This window comes from Narcine bancroftii, chromosome 5 (assembly GCF_036971445.1).
Source record: "Narcine bancroftii isolate sNarBan1 chromosome 5, sNarBan1.hap1, whole genome shotgun sequence".
In the NCBI taxonomy this organism is placed as follows: Eukaryota; Metazoa; Chordata; class Chondrichthyes; order Torpediniformes; family Narcinidae; genus Narcine; species Narcine bancroftii.
In genome coordinates, this window is record NC_091473.1 from 39535072 (window position 1) to 39550236 (window position 15165).

At 44.3% G+C, this 15165-nt stretch overlaps 1 protein-coding gene across 4 annotated transcripts in view; it reads right to left on the reverse strand.

Annotated features, from left to right (window-relative positions):
- The window catches only part of LOC138763285 (sodium- and chloride-dependent taurine transporter-like), a 65131-nt gene that overhangs the window by 27399 nt on the left and 22567 nt on the right, over positions 1-15165 (reverse strand). For 3 of the 4 annotated variants that reach the window (XM_069937165.1, XM_069937167.1, XM_069937164.1), the window contains exons 3-8: positions 14873-15007; positions 11032-11266; positions 9752-9884; positions 3364-3498; positions 2470-2573; positions 2212-2336 (exon numbers count right to left, since the gene is read on the reverse strand). In XM_069937165.1, the coding sequence (XP_069793266.1) occupies positions 2212-2336; positions 2470-2573; positions 3364-3498; positions 9752-9884; positions 11032-11266; positions 14873-15007 (867 nt within the window). The remainder of the gene's footprint in view (positions 1-2211; positions 2337-2469; positions 2574-3363; positions 3499-9751; positions 9885-11031; positions 11267-14872; positions 15008-15165) is intronic. The other variant, XM_069937166.1, reaches the window with a different exon arrangement.

Consider the following 15165-nt stretch of genomic DNA (forward strand, 5'->3'; position numbering starts at 1 on the left):
AAGATATCGTTTACCTTCTTCAGATGCTGGCTCTTCAGAATGTCGGTCGCCTCCGGGTACAAAGTGGCGTCCCTAAAGCTTGTCGTTCTCTGATCGAACGATGGTAGATGATCCCTACAGGAACACTTCGAAGCAATGCAGCCAGAATTTGAAGATGGTGGAGGCTTCAGATGATTGAGGGTAAATTTCTAGCTTCTCCGGCTTCAGGATCTGCTCCGTTGTCAAAAATTATTGTGAATAAAATTGATGTACCATTATAACTCCAAAGACTGAAGTAATGTAAAATTGACAGGCTTTTATTCGCAATAGAATGGAGTCAGCTTGACTGTCCTGAACTGGGGATGGGGCTGTGGGGGGAGCCACAGGTACAGTCAGCCATTGGGCATGTCCAGGCAGATAAATATACAAATAGTGGTTTACCACACCCAATCCAGTAAATCACAGGCAAAACCCTGTCCACCATTCCGAAAATCTGCATGGAACGCTGCCATCAGAGAGCAGCAACAATCATCAAGGACTCTCACATCCAGGACATGATCTGTTCTCACTGCTGCCATCAGGAAAGAGGTATCAGTGCCACAAGACTCATATCACCAGGTTCAGGAACAGTTGCCACCCCTCCACCATCAGACTCCTCAACAACAAACTCAATTAGAAACTTATTTAAGGACTCTAATTTTGCACATTATTTATTACTGAATATTTTTTCTGCATTGTACAATTTGTTAACATTTCTTTGTTTCTGTATCTCTCTTTTGTATACGTATCTTTTCTCAACTAGAGTTTATAGTTACTGATAAGTAAAAACTCAGCCTGGACTGCAGGAAACAGAATCTCAGGACTGTATGCAATGTCATGTACGTCCTCAGACAATAACTGTGAACTTTGAGAGAGGAGGGGGACAAGAGGCACTAATGATAATGCATTTGCATGTCAGCAAAAATACAAGCATATTAAATCACAGCAGAATCTCTTAAAACAAAGTTAGCATGTTGTTCGTTGGTGACCCAATAGGGAAAAATTAGCACATCTACCAATGAGAGGAACTGCCCACTCCTCCGTAAACTCCAAGGATCGCCCATCCTGGCTCACAGTTGACACTCAGGCCAATTCACAGCAGTGGGCTGAATGGCACTGATATTCTTTCTGTGCCATGTAGAGAGCTGGTCGCCTCCAAGGATGCAAACCAAGACAGAAATGCCCTTGGCTGAAGCGGGCATTGTCCCCTCCCATCCTCCCTCCATTTCAATCCTTGAGGAACATTATTAAACTTTCTCCTCAGAAGTCAGATTGTTAGGCAAAGAATGTTCCATAAACCTCCAACAAAATGTATGACAAAGAACACCTTGAGGTGCCACTCTCCTCAAACTGTGGCTGGATTTATGGCGGCACTGTCAGAGGTGCTGTGAAAGCAACGCTGTCATTGATGTGGAGCCAGAAGAGAGGAGACAGAATGATCATAATGCTGACAGCTCCTCACAGGCTGTATGTAAAATCCTTCATCCACAGGGTCTATGCTCGGCAGCGGCCACGAGGGATTGCAGTCTCCAGGGGAGCTGCGGACTGGTCCAGCTCCCATTGGGAAGAAGCAGAGGAGATGCCGCTAGTGTTCCATCTCGCTCTGGCTTCACACCACCAAGGACACCCCAGCAGCTGCCTTTTGGACCATAGTCTCTGTGGAGGTTGCGGGGGTGGGGGGGCGCGGGGTATCTGTGAAGTCTGAGTTGGAACTCCCTCTCAGCCATCTGAACTCCACAACTGGGGACATATGGTGGATGGGAGACAAAAAGACAATTCAGGGTCCTATCCACCGTGGAATGGGCAGCACACTCAGCCGCTGCCGAGTACAGACTCTGTGGATGAAAGCTTTTACTTACAAACACTGTCAGCTCCTTTAACAGGTCTTTTAAAACCTGCACCAGCAACAGCACTGCCATTACAGTTCTGGCAGCACCTGCCATAAATCCAGCCATAGTTCGATGAGAGTGGCACCTCTAAGCATTCATTGCAAGACTCTTGCACAACGGTGCATGGTGTATTATATCATTGGCTTGGCCCTCCCGGGGTGGCAGAAGGGGGAGGCCTCTCCCCTGGATTACACAGCCTGAACCCTGCTAAGCCGGGTTCCCACAGCCTCCAGCGTCACTCTGGAGCAAGGCAGAAGTGCCCACTACAGCTCGGTGGCTCCTGTGAAGCCACTGCCTCTCGTACCTGATTCTGCGACATCGTCAATGGCCACCCCTTGTTCCTGAGCCATGAAGCCAAGGATGGAAAATATAGCGAATCCCGACACAAAACTGGTTCCACTGTTCAGACATCCGAGGAGAATGCAGTCCCTAATGGCTCACACATCACAAACAATAGAGGCATTAATATCGCCATGGCACCTGAGCACATTGTAGTTCCCCCCAACCCTTACCCTGTGTCCCCCCCCCCCCCCCCCCCACACACACACACACATGTACGCACCGGTAACAGTTGTACTTGTACTTGTTGTAGCTCCCGATTGATGTCATTACAGCCATGCAGAGTGCATAAGAGTAGAAGATCTGAGTTCCGGCGTCAATCCAAACCTGGAGAGAGCATGCGATAATGTCAGCAGGGTTGGGCCCAACAGAGAGGGGGTTCGGGTAGGAGGGAGAAGAACCACTAAGATGGAGGGAAGGTTAGGGTGTGAGGGAGGGAATGGAGGCACTTGAGAGGGAGGGAAAGAGTTGGGTGAGAGGGAGGGGAGGGGAATGAGTGAGAGGAAGGAGAGGAGAGGGAGTGGGAGGGGCAGAGCCAGAGGAAGGACTCGAGTGAAAGGGGAGGGTGGAAGGGAATGAGCAAGAGGGAGGGGCCAGTGCAAGAGGAAGGGGGAGTCGAATGAGAGGAAGGGGGGTCGAATGAGAGGAAGGGGGTCAAATGAGAGGAAGGGGGGTCAAATGAGAGGAAGGGGGGTCGAATGAAGGGGGTCGAATGAGAGGAAGGGGGGTTGAATGAGAGGAAGGGGGGTTGAATGAGAGGAGGGGGTGGTCGAATGAGAGGAAAGGGAGGGGCTGTGCGAAAGGGAAGGGAGAGGCTGAGTGGGAGGGGGAGAGGCCCTCTTCTTACTCTGTTTCTTTTCATGTGCTCTTTCCCCTTCCCACGCTCTCTCCCCTTCCCGCTCTCCCACCTTCTTACCCTCTCCCCCTTCCCACTCTCTTCCACCTTCTTACTCGCTCCCCCTTCCCACATTCTCCCCACTTCTATGCATGCTGTGAAACCTGTTGAGTTCATCCAGCATTTCTGTGTTTTTAGTACAATCACAGTGTCTGCCGACTTTTATGTTTCCCTGCCACAGAGGGTCCTTTCCCTTGCCACACGTCCGTGCTGGAGATTCACCTGTGAGTCACCCAGACGCATGATGTCAGGATACAGATAAAACTTGATTCCCTGAGCTGCTCCTGGCAGAGTGACTCCACGGATTAACAAGGCCAACAGCATCAGGAAAGGAAAAGTTGCAGTGAAGTACACAACCTGTAGGGACACGGGGATATCAGGGACAACATCACAAGCACCCTTCATTGCACGCACTCCAGAGAAAATTCTCCCCCTCCCCCCGCCACTGGTCCACACTATGCATAGTCAACATGTCACACTGTGGTTACTTTCGCAAGTTAACTCGGAAGACCTCCCAAACCCACCTCCCCCAAAACCTTCCAAACCTACCCCCCCGAACCTACCCCTGAAACCCCACTTCCTGAACCCATCCCAAAACCCTCTTCCCAAACAGTACAGGTGCATGGCGTGTGGGAGAAATCCATTACCCATATGCTCCCCTCTGGATCATGCAGTAAGATACTGTGGAAATCTATAATGGTCCGTGATCATCACTGAGTCTGAACCCTGGTCCTTGCTGGGAACTTTCACGAACATCATCATCAGGGAATGCCCTGTACCCACTGATCTCCCTTTGTAATTTTGCACTTCTGGATGATGTGTGGGATATCCAGCTGTACTGCTCACATAAGAAATTTTCTCATGGCTCCTGCGACAATAACCTCCTAAGCAGAAGGCCTGCAGCCATTGGGAAAAGCAGCAAGGACCCACTTCTTCAAGGAACAGTTAACGGTCTTGCTCTGTGAGGACAGGTGAAAGAACAGTTTTGGTGTGAATGGGAGTTGGAACGAGAGACAACGAAAGTCATCTGCTTTAAGCTGGTGAGTGGTAGAAGCGGATTGGCCATTGTGTGAGTGGGCCAGAGTTAAAGTAGGGAGCTGAGGCTTTGGCTCAAGAGGCTTAGACGAGGAGAGGCTGAGTTGATGGTGCAGGAGTTGAAGTAAGGACAATCCTATTGAGGAACAAAAATGATCAGCAGGAAGGCACAGGTAAGGGCAGGTTTTATTTATCTTATTTTTTTTTCTCTAGTTCATAGACAGTGAGAATGGCAGCTAAAGCAGGGGACATGCTCCTCGCAGAACGTGGATAGTCAGGGAAGCCAACATTATCCCTGACAACTTCATCTGTGAGAAGTCCATCCAGCTGCAACTCCTAGCAAACTGAGTTAGGCAATTAAAGCTGGAGTTGGATGAACTCCAGATCATTCGGGAGGCAGAGGGGTGATGGAAAGGAGTTACAGGGATGTGATCACAACTGTGAGGCAGGAGAAAGATAGCTGGGTGACAGTCAGGAGAGGGAAAGAGAAAAGGCATCAGTGTAGGGAGCCCCTGAGGCCATTCCCCTCAATAACAAGTGTACAATTTTGGATACTATTGAGAGGGGTGATGATCTACCAGGGACAAGCCATAGCAGTCAGGTCTCATGCATGAAGTCTGATCTAGGGGCTAACAGGGAAGGGATGAGAAAATATGAGCTCTAGTGATTGGGGACTCCATAGTTAAGGGGATAAGAGGTTCTGTGGAAGAAATTGAGAATCCAAGATGGTATGTTTCCTCCCTGGTGCCAGGGTACAAGATATGTTAGTTCAAATCCACTCCATCCTTAGGAGGGAGGGTGAGCAGACAGATGTCATTCGTGGTCCATGTAGGGACTAATAAACATGTGTAGGAAGGAAAATGAGGTCCTGCAAAGAGAGTACAGGAAGTTAGGTGCAAAGTTGAAGGTTAGGATCTCCAGGGATGAGATCTCAGGATTGCTACCTGAGAAACATGCTAGTGAGGTTGGAAATAGAAGGATAACGCAACTTAATATGTGGCTAAAGAGATGGTGCAGGGAGGGGGTGAGAGCTTCAGGTTCTGGATCATTGGGGGAAGATAGGACCTGTTCTGATGGGATGGTTTGCTTCTGATCTGGAGGGGGAACTAATATCCTTGTGGGAAGGTTTGCTAGTGCTGATCTGGGGAGGGGGGGGGGGAGATTAAACTAGATTTGCAGAATGATGGGAACCAGAATGCTAGAAAAAATAATGGGGTGGATGAGGAAAAAGATCATGCGAAGACTGCATATAAAGTTGGAAATCAAAGGGATGTATATGTGGTGGAATTATTCATAGGGGCAGCTATTTCAATGCAAGCAGTACTGCAGGAAAGGTAGATGGGCTTAGAGCGTGGATTGGCATGTGCAATCATGACTTAAGAAACAGGAGCAGGAGTCAGCCATCCGGCCCATTAAGCTTGCTCCACCATTCAATTAGATCATGGCTGATCTGATCATTGACTCAACTCCACCTACCTGCCTTTTCCCCATTTCCCTTAATTCCCTTTTTATGTAAAAATCTATCTAACTGAACCTTACATATGTTTACTAAAGTAGTCGCAACTGTTTCCCTGTGTAGAGAATTCCACAGATTCACTTCTCTCTGGGAAAAACAGTTTTTCCTCATCTCTGTCTTAAATCTAATTCTGGTCTCACCTACCAGTGAAACAATTTTCCTGCCTCTATCTTATCTATCCCTTTCATAATTTTATGTTTCTATAAGTGGCCATTAGTGAAACTTCGTTGCAGGAGGGGCAGGCCTGGGTTTCCATTGTTTTAGATGCGTTAGAGTGGGAGAGATAAAGGGGAGGAGTTGCATTGCTCATCGGAAAATATCACAGTTGCATTGAGACAGAAAAGGTGAGAGGGCTCTTATACTGAAGCTATATGGGTGGAGCTAAGGAATGGGAAAGGTATAACCACACCAATTGGGTTGTATTATATACAATCCAATTGTTAGCAAGAATTGAATGAGCAAATCTGTAGAGAGATAGCATACAGCTGCAGGAAATAAACTTGTGATAGTTGGAGATTTTAACTTTCCACATATTGTTGAACAGGGATAGTAAGGGACAAGATTGGTCCCCTTGAAGATCAGAGTGGTTAGCTATGTATGGAAACAGAAGAGATGGTGGAGATCTTGTGTTTTTTTTTGCATCAGTATTCACAATGGAAACTGGTACAGAGTCGAGGGAAGAAAAAGCGGTGAGGTCATGGAGCCTATACAGATGTGCTTGCTGTCTTAAAGCAAATAATGGTAGATAAATATCTAGGGCTTGTTAAAGATATTACCCCGGACCTTGAGGGAGGCCTGGCAGAAACATTTAAAATGGCCTCAGCCATGGGAAATGTGCAGGAGTAATGGAGGGTAGCTCATGCTTTTCCATTAAAAGAAAGTCTCCAAAAGTAACCCAGGATGTCAATGGTACGTAAATTTTTGAATGGTGTTCGCAGAAATTGAATATACAAGTATTTCGTAGCCAGGGACTGATTAGAGGTAGTTAACATGGCTTTGAGAGGTATGTCATATTTAACTAATCTTTTGGAGTTTTTCCATGGATATTACTAGGAAAGTTGATAAAAGAAAGCCTGTGGATGTTGTCTGAATGAACTTTAGTCAGGCCTGTGACAAGGTCCCACATGGGAGATTAGTCAGGGAAGTTCATATGTTCGGTATTCATGATGAGGTAGTGAACTAGATTCAACATTAGCTATAACGGAAAAGCCAGAGAGTGGTGGTGGATAATTGCTTCTCAGACTGGAGGCCTGTGACTAGTGGTGTGCCTTAAGGATCAGTGCTTGAACTATTGCTGTTTGTCATCTATATCAATGATCTGGATGATAATATGGTAAATTGGATCAGCAAGTTTGAAGATGACACAAATATTGAAGGCATTGTGGACAGCGAGGAAACTTTCAAAGCTTGCAGAGGGATATGGACCAGCTGGAAAAATGGGCAGAAAATGGCAGATGGAATTTAATGCAGGCAAGTGTCAGGTGTTGCATTTTAGGACACACCAAGGTAGGAAACACAAGGTAAATGGTAGGGCACTGAGGAATGCCGTAGAACAGAGGGATCTGGGAATACAGATATATAATTCCCTAAAAGTGGCATCACAGGTAGATAGGGTTGTAAAGAGAGATTTTGGTATATGGGCCTGCATAAATGAAAGTATAGAGTGCAGGAGTTGGAATTTTATTGTAAATTTGTTTGAGATATTGGTGAGGCCAAATTTGGAGTATTATCTAGACTTTTAGTTATCTTCTTCTTTGGCTTGGCTTCGCAGACAAAGATTTATGGAGGGGGTAAATGGCCACATCAGCTGCAGGCTCGTTTGTGGCTGACAAGTCCGATGCGGGACAGGCAGACACGGTTGCAGCGGTTGCAGGGGAAAATTGGTTGGTTGGGGTTGGGTGTTGGGTTTTTCCTCATTTGCCTTTTGTCAGTGAGGTGGGCTAACTACAGGAAAAATATCAATATTCCATGGAGAAAAGAAAAATGAAGGAAGATTTGAGAGGTATATAATATTATGAGGGATGTAGGCAGACTAAATACAACTAGGCTTTTTCCACTGAGGTTAGGTGTGATACAAATCATAGGACACTGGTTCAGGGTTAAAGAGAAGTTGAGGAGAACATTAGGGAACATCACACAGACAGTAGTGGGAGTGTGGAATGAGCTGCCAGATGAAGTGGTGAATACAGGTTCAATTTTAACATTTATGAAAAATTTGGACTGGTACTTGGATAGGAGGGGTAAAGAGAAGTATGGACTGGGTGCAGGTCAGCGGGACAAAGCAGAATAATAGTTCAGCACAGTCCAGAAATGCCAAAGGGTCTATTTCTGTGCTGTAATATTCAGTGGTTCTATGGTTCTAATCCATGGATTAACGTGAAAAATACAGCCCAAGAGGAGCTTCCCTCTCAGTCAGGGGGCTGGGAGGGAGTTGCAGATAACTGGGGCTCAGTCAGACCTCTGTTTCAACCCACAATTGCCCTCTGCACTCACAACAATCAGTTTAGAGGCCTGAAGCCCAGGGAGAGGCAGTTCCAAAGAATCACTGATACTCAGTGGGGTAAGAGGGACAGACAGACACATAGAATTCTATGTGGTCCTTCAGTCCTACGAGAATGTTCCAGCCCAGCCCATCCCATTTGCGTGCGTTTGCTCCATATCCCTTAAAACTTGTCCTCTCCATGTCTTTTGAACATTGTAATTGTCGCCACCTCTACCCCTTCCTCTGACAGCTCAGTCAAGACACCCACCACCATCTTCAGCTCCCCTTTCAATGTTTCCCCCTCCCCATTGTTTTGGACTCCCTTCCCTGGGGACAAAGGCAATTATTTAGTGACAGCAGATGCTGGTAAACTGGAGCAGCACGCACAATGCTGGAGGAGCTCAGACACATAGATCGGGGCTGGGTCTGAGAGCTCTGGGGAGCAGGCACAGAGGTGGGGGTATCAGCCATGGGCAAGTTGGATACTGGGACAGGCTCAAGGGGCTGAATGGCCGCCCCATGCCCTGCTGTTCCCATGTTCTTGTCTTGAGGTAATTGGGAGGAGCTGGAGCCCTGAGAACCAGTACGAGGGACCAACACATGGCACAATGGTAACTGTGTCCGTGATCTGGGCAGAACTGATGAGTAGAGCCATCACCCCACCCCTGCATTCTTTCATGCAGGGCAGCCAAAGCTCCGGGCCATGGGTTGACCCTTCCCTGTAGGATTCTGCTGTGTGCAGGTGGTGGGAAAGTTAGGCATACCTGGTGACACAGAGACGAGGTGGGTGTCATTGGTGTATGGGGATGGTCTTCAGGGTGGGGGGGGGGATTCAACATCCAACTGGTGAGGATACGTCAGCCTTGGTACACAAATGGGTGGGATGTTCCAACCCATAATTGCAGGGACCCAGCCAGAGGAGGGGTGGGAAGGTGTGGGGGAGGGGAAGCTTACAGGGAGGAGTGGGAGAGAGAGAGGGACAGGGCATTGCATGAGGGACAGGGAGGCACAGGAGTTGGATTATGGGAAGGGGAGCTGAAGAACAATGGGGAGGGTTGGAGTGGAAGGAGAGGGGTGTAGGAGGAGGGTGGAAAGGGAGGGGGAGCAGGCGGGTCAGAGATGAGAAAGTCGAAGGGGGAATGGGATTAGTGGAGTGTAGGGAAGGGGAGGGGCATAAGGAGAGGGGTATAAGAGGACTGTGGCAGAGGGGAAGGGTGTAGCATTGGCGGACGTGCTCAGGGGAGGGGCGGAATGGGGTATCAGTTGAGGGGAAGGGCTGAAGGGAGTACGCCCGGTGTAGGACTGGGAGGGGCAGGAGAGTTGTAAGGGAACAGTAGAGGGAGGGGAAGAGCAGGGGTGGAGGGTAGGAGAGGGCAGAAGGGGGATGGAGAGAAGGTGTGGGAGTGGGAGGGACAGGAGGGGTGTGGAATAGGGGAAGGGAGGGAGGGGCCATGATTTTATTGAAATATGGAGATGGTCCTGGCTTGTTGCATAGGATTTGAGAGGGAGCAGCCCACAGGAGGAGGGAGGTGCAACCATTGAACTCCACAGCGTTGGCAGGAAGAACCCAGACTCACCTTTCCTGTCGAGCGCACCCCTTTCCATATGCAGAAGAAGCAGATGACCCAGGCAGCAAGAAGGCTCAGAGCCAGACCCCACCTCAGCTCACCCACCTCCTCAATGCCAGAGGAGAGTCCTAACACATTCCGTCTTCATGGGCAGTAAGGGGAGGGATGAATTATAGGAGGGTGGGGAGAGGAGGTGGAGGGAGGGCAAAAAAGGTGAAGAAAGAGTGAGGGAAAGGGAGTGGAGGGAGGAGAGAAAAGGTGAAGGGATGGAGAGACAGGAAAGAATGAGGGGGAGAAGGGTGAGAGGGAGGGATGGGAAGGAGGAGGAGGAAGGGGGGAGGGACCAAGTGGAGAGAAGGATTGGAGAAGAGAGACAAGAACATTATTACTCCCTGGAAATGGAGGAATTGGAGCAGAGCTTTTCGTCCATTGGGCCAAAACGAGCATGCTCGCTAGAAGTAGAGTCACATTTCGTGCTCTCAGGCTGGCATGTAAAAAGGTTTGGGAAACATCAAAAACAAAATAACCAAGGGCTACCTTTCAGTTAAAACAACTTCCAATTGACTGCAAGCTCCAGAGAGAGTAAAGGACCCTGCCCTTGCTTCACACAGTCAGGGTAAGGGGCCATTCAGGCTGGCCAGGATGGAGTGCGCTAGCTCCTGTCGTGCTGAGCTCTAGGGAGTGGTGTTCACAGCCTGTAGCTTGATCCCCACCCACAGTACAGGACACAGGCATACAGGTTTAATTGGGGTACCCAGCGCTCAGGTCTGCAGCATAACAGGCAGAATATATGTTGGTGCAGAAATTTATATGCAGGCTGCTGTGCGAATTTCAAACATATTGCTTCATTGTTTTAAATGCCACCTTTAATATTGCAGACGTGGGTAAAATATGCACAACACTTTAATTAATTCTGGGGGAGCACAGCTTGGACACAGAATGAATCTCCCTTGACCCTGTTCCATCACACAAACCCAGGGTCAGATACAAAATGAAACTCCCTTTACACTGCCCCATCACATACTCCAAGGGTGAAGCTCCCTGAACACCTTCTCCAGGGTAAAACACAGAGTGAAACTCCATCTATGCCATCACATCGCACACTCCCAGGATTAGACACAAGGTGAAGCTGGTGACAGAGAGGCAGCAGAGTGAAGGGGCAGTGAGGTCTAGGAATTGACGTTTAGGAGGCAGGTTGATCCCATCACTGTGCGATCTCTGGGTTTGGCCCTGACCACCAAAACTGTCACAGAAATAAGGGATAAAAACACAATTGCTGGCTTCCTTACTCCCAGAATTCCGTAACGGGGGAGGTGAAGTTGGTCATGTTGCAATCAAGACACTGGGAGAGGTTCTTCCTCAAATGATCCTCGATGCAGTGATCAGTGTTCCAGCTGTGACCACAACTGGCCCACGGGAGCTCGCTCTGGAAACTCATGAAGAGGTAGTAGATTATCCAGGCCAGGATAACAGTAAAGTAGACTTCTATCAGAATCGAAATGAAAACGGCAGCGTAACCAATCCCTGTCAGGTCAAACAGAATGGTAATCAATCAACAGGGCAAAGAGAGTGGGACCTTTCCCCACCTTTCTTCCGCAACCTCAACACTGCCCATCCTCAAGACCCCTTGCAGTTCCCTAAGAGTTTGTACTTCCACCTCACAGGACCACGAATGTTGTATCTCCACCACCAACCTTCAGTACGCTTCCCTGCTCCCCTCTCCCTCCCTCTCCACCCTAGCCTTTCCCCCTTTTCCTGACCCCACCCCTGCCCCTTTCCTGATCTCCTCCCCTTCCAATCTGTCTGCTACCCCTCTCCTCCCACTACCCCCAATCCCCTCTCCTGCCAATCCTCCTTACTCCCATCCATTTGCAATCAACATAGTGCCCCACTGAATGTATCCACTTTTTTAAAAAAACTTTATTTAAGATTTTTATAACATGAATAAAATAGAAAGTTACAGTAAAAAGATTAAACATAAGATAATAAAAATTACAATACTATATCGGCAGACTAAATAAAGTAAACTTGTAAACCCCCCCAAATTAGTACACAACATTAATGACCTAGCTTAAAGTTAGTCCAACCCCCCCAAAATAAAGAGTGAAAGAGTGAAGAGTTAATAAAATGAACAATAATTATATATATAAAAAAACCCTTACACAAAAAAAGATAAAACATAACAAATAAAGATACTAACATCAAAAAAAAAGAAGAAAAAAAATTATCAATACTAAAATATCAAACTTAAAAACATATTTAAATCAAACTTAAATGCATGCATTTAGCAAACGGAGTCCACTTCAACCTATAAAAAGACATCCTATCCTGAATTGAAAAAGATATCCTTTCCATAGTCAAACAGAACTTTATCTCCAAATACCACCTATCTAAAGTTAATATATTTCTATCTTTCCAAGTAAGTGCTATACATTTCTTGGCCACAGCTAAAGCTAAATAGATAAAAGAAATCTGATAATCTTGTAGGCCCAAATCAATTAATGATTGCATATTCCCTAATAAAAATATACCAGGATCTAATACAAGACAAATATTATATAAACTATTAAATATAGATTGAATACCCTTCCAAAACTGTTGCAATCGATCACAAAACCAAACAGTATGCAAAAAAGTATTAGCCGTCTGGTCACAACGAAAACAGCAATCCGACTTACTAAGACCAAACTTTTTTAGTTTCTCCGGTGTTAAATATAACTGATGTATAAAATTGTAAGTTTTCAGAGAAACATATGACTGGAATGAGACGCATTTTGAAAAGAAGATGATGCCCAGCCATCCTATAGGTAACATAGGATTGAAATAGGCTTGACCATCCTGTAAGTAAGACCAAATTGAAATACAGTAACCAGAAAAGGTGCTGATACATGTTACTTCTGGTCAAAGGAAAAGATAGAATAAGTGGCTTTTAAAAGAGGAAGACCACATCCGACTGTCTCTTTAAGATATGAGGGCAGTTCAATTTCCTAATACTATTCTGACAAATTTCCATCCAAGCTTCTTCAGCTATTATAAAACCTAAATCTTTTTCCCATTTCAACTTATCCTTATCCCAATATTTTTTACTATCAATTTCTTGTAAAATACAATACAAATCAGATATATATCCCTTTTGTGGTATTGAAAGTACATATTCCTCAAAATTAGAATCAGGCAATAAAATCATATGTCGACCACATATCTGTTTTACAAAGATCTTAATTGATAATACACAAATACAGAGTTTCCACTAATACCGAATTTCCTTTGTAATTCATCAAAAGAACAAAAACATCCCTCAGAAAAACAATCGGATAAATTTTTTATTCCCTTCCTTTCCCACTGTTTCAAAGTAATATTGGAGACTGTAAAAGGAACAAGTTGATTGTTATATAATGGCAATCGTCCAGACCATTTATTTTTGAGCCCCAATTTATTAAATTTACTTGTCCATAAGTTTAATAAATGCTTCAATATTGGGACATCATAAGTTCATAATAAATTTTTATTCCATCGAAACAAAAACTCATGAGAAAATTTTTCTGAAATAACTGCCATTTCTATCTTTGCCCAACTGGGCGGATCATCCATATTCATTAATGCATTAACAAATTTTAATTGAGCTGCTTCATAATAATGTTGAAAATTCGGTAATCTTAAACCTCCAAATTGAAAATCCCACATCAGCTTTCCCATCGCTACCCTCGGAAATTTTCCCTTCCATAAAAAGTCTCTAATTGCTTTATATAAATCCTTAAAAAAACTTTTATTTAAAAAACAAGGAATTGATTGAAACAAATATTGTATTCAGGGAAAAATATTCATTTTTATAGTATTAATCCTCCCTAATAGACCCAAAGGCAAATCCTTCCACTTAATCAAATCTAATTTAATCCTTTTTATTAAAGGAAGATAATTAATTGAATATAAATCTTGAAATTTCATATTAACATTAATTCCTAAATATTTAATTTGTGTGGTCCACTTCAAATTTGTAATACTTTTATACATTGAATAATCATTTTTACAAATTGTTAAAATTTCACTTTTGGTCCAATTTACTTTATAACCAGATAATTGACCATAAATTTCTAAACATTCTTGAATTGCTGGTAAAGAAATACCCAGATCCACCAAATATAATAAAACATCATCAGCAAATAGATTAATCTTATATTCCTCTTTCAAAACTCTCATGCCTTTAACATTTTCATTTTGACGTATTAATTGTGCCAAAGGCTCAATAACTATAGCAAATAAAGCAGGTGACAATGGGCATCCTTGTCTAGTAGACCTTGTTAAATTAAAAGAATCTGAAATCTGCCCATTGACAGCAATTCTGGCCTTCGGACTATTATATAAAGCCTTTATCAATCCAATAAATGAAGAACCAAAACAAAATTTCTCAAGTACTTTAAACAAAAACTTCCATTCCACTCTATCAAAAGCCTTTTCTGCATCCAACGAAACCACTATTGGACAATTCATCTGAGATTTAGATTTATTTATCAAAGTTATTAAACGCAAAATATTATCTGATGCATATCTATTTTTTATAAATCCCGTTTGATCACAATGTATTATTTTAGGCAAATATTGAGCTAATCGATTAGCCATAGCTTTTGCTACAATTTTATAATCTACATTTAACAGTGATATTGGTCTATAAGAAGAAACCTGTAGAGGATCTTTATCTTTTTTTGGTATAACTGTAATTATTGCATTGGAACAAGACTCGGGTAATCAAAAAGTATCATAAATTTGTTGTAGAACATCCTTATATATAGGAAATATTTCAGCATAAAAAGTTTTATAAAACTCTATAGAAAATCCATCTTCACCAGGTGCCTTTCCATTTGGCATATCTCTTATCGCCATTTCTATTTCTTTTTCTGTAAAGGATTTATCTAACTCCTGTCTATCTTCTTGATTCAATTGTAGCAATTTAATATTTTACAAAAAAGAATCTATAGCATCCTCAGTTACATCTTTACATTCCGAAGTATATAATTTTTTATAAAAATTACAAAATTCCTCATTAATTTCCTTTTGACTAAAAGTAATACCTGATTTCTTTCTAATTACTGGCATAATTCTAGATAATTGTTCCTTTTGAATGTATCCACTTACCAGAGAAAATGGGACAGAGCTTCTCCCAGCAAGTAATGCCCCCTTGAGAAGTGTACTGGCCAACAACAACTTCAAGGAAGAATAGAGGCAGTCCTCCACCAAATAGAAATATAAAGTATGGGATAAGGAATGCACCTGAAAAGAGGAGAAACAAGATCCACTGGTGATACAAGTTTAAACAATTCTTAATTAATGTCTGACCACAGGATTCCAAGCCAGTGAAAGATTGCTGGCAAAATCAGTGTGGATACATAGTCATGTACGGACTCCAGCTCAACAGGGGACGCTATGGG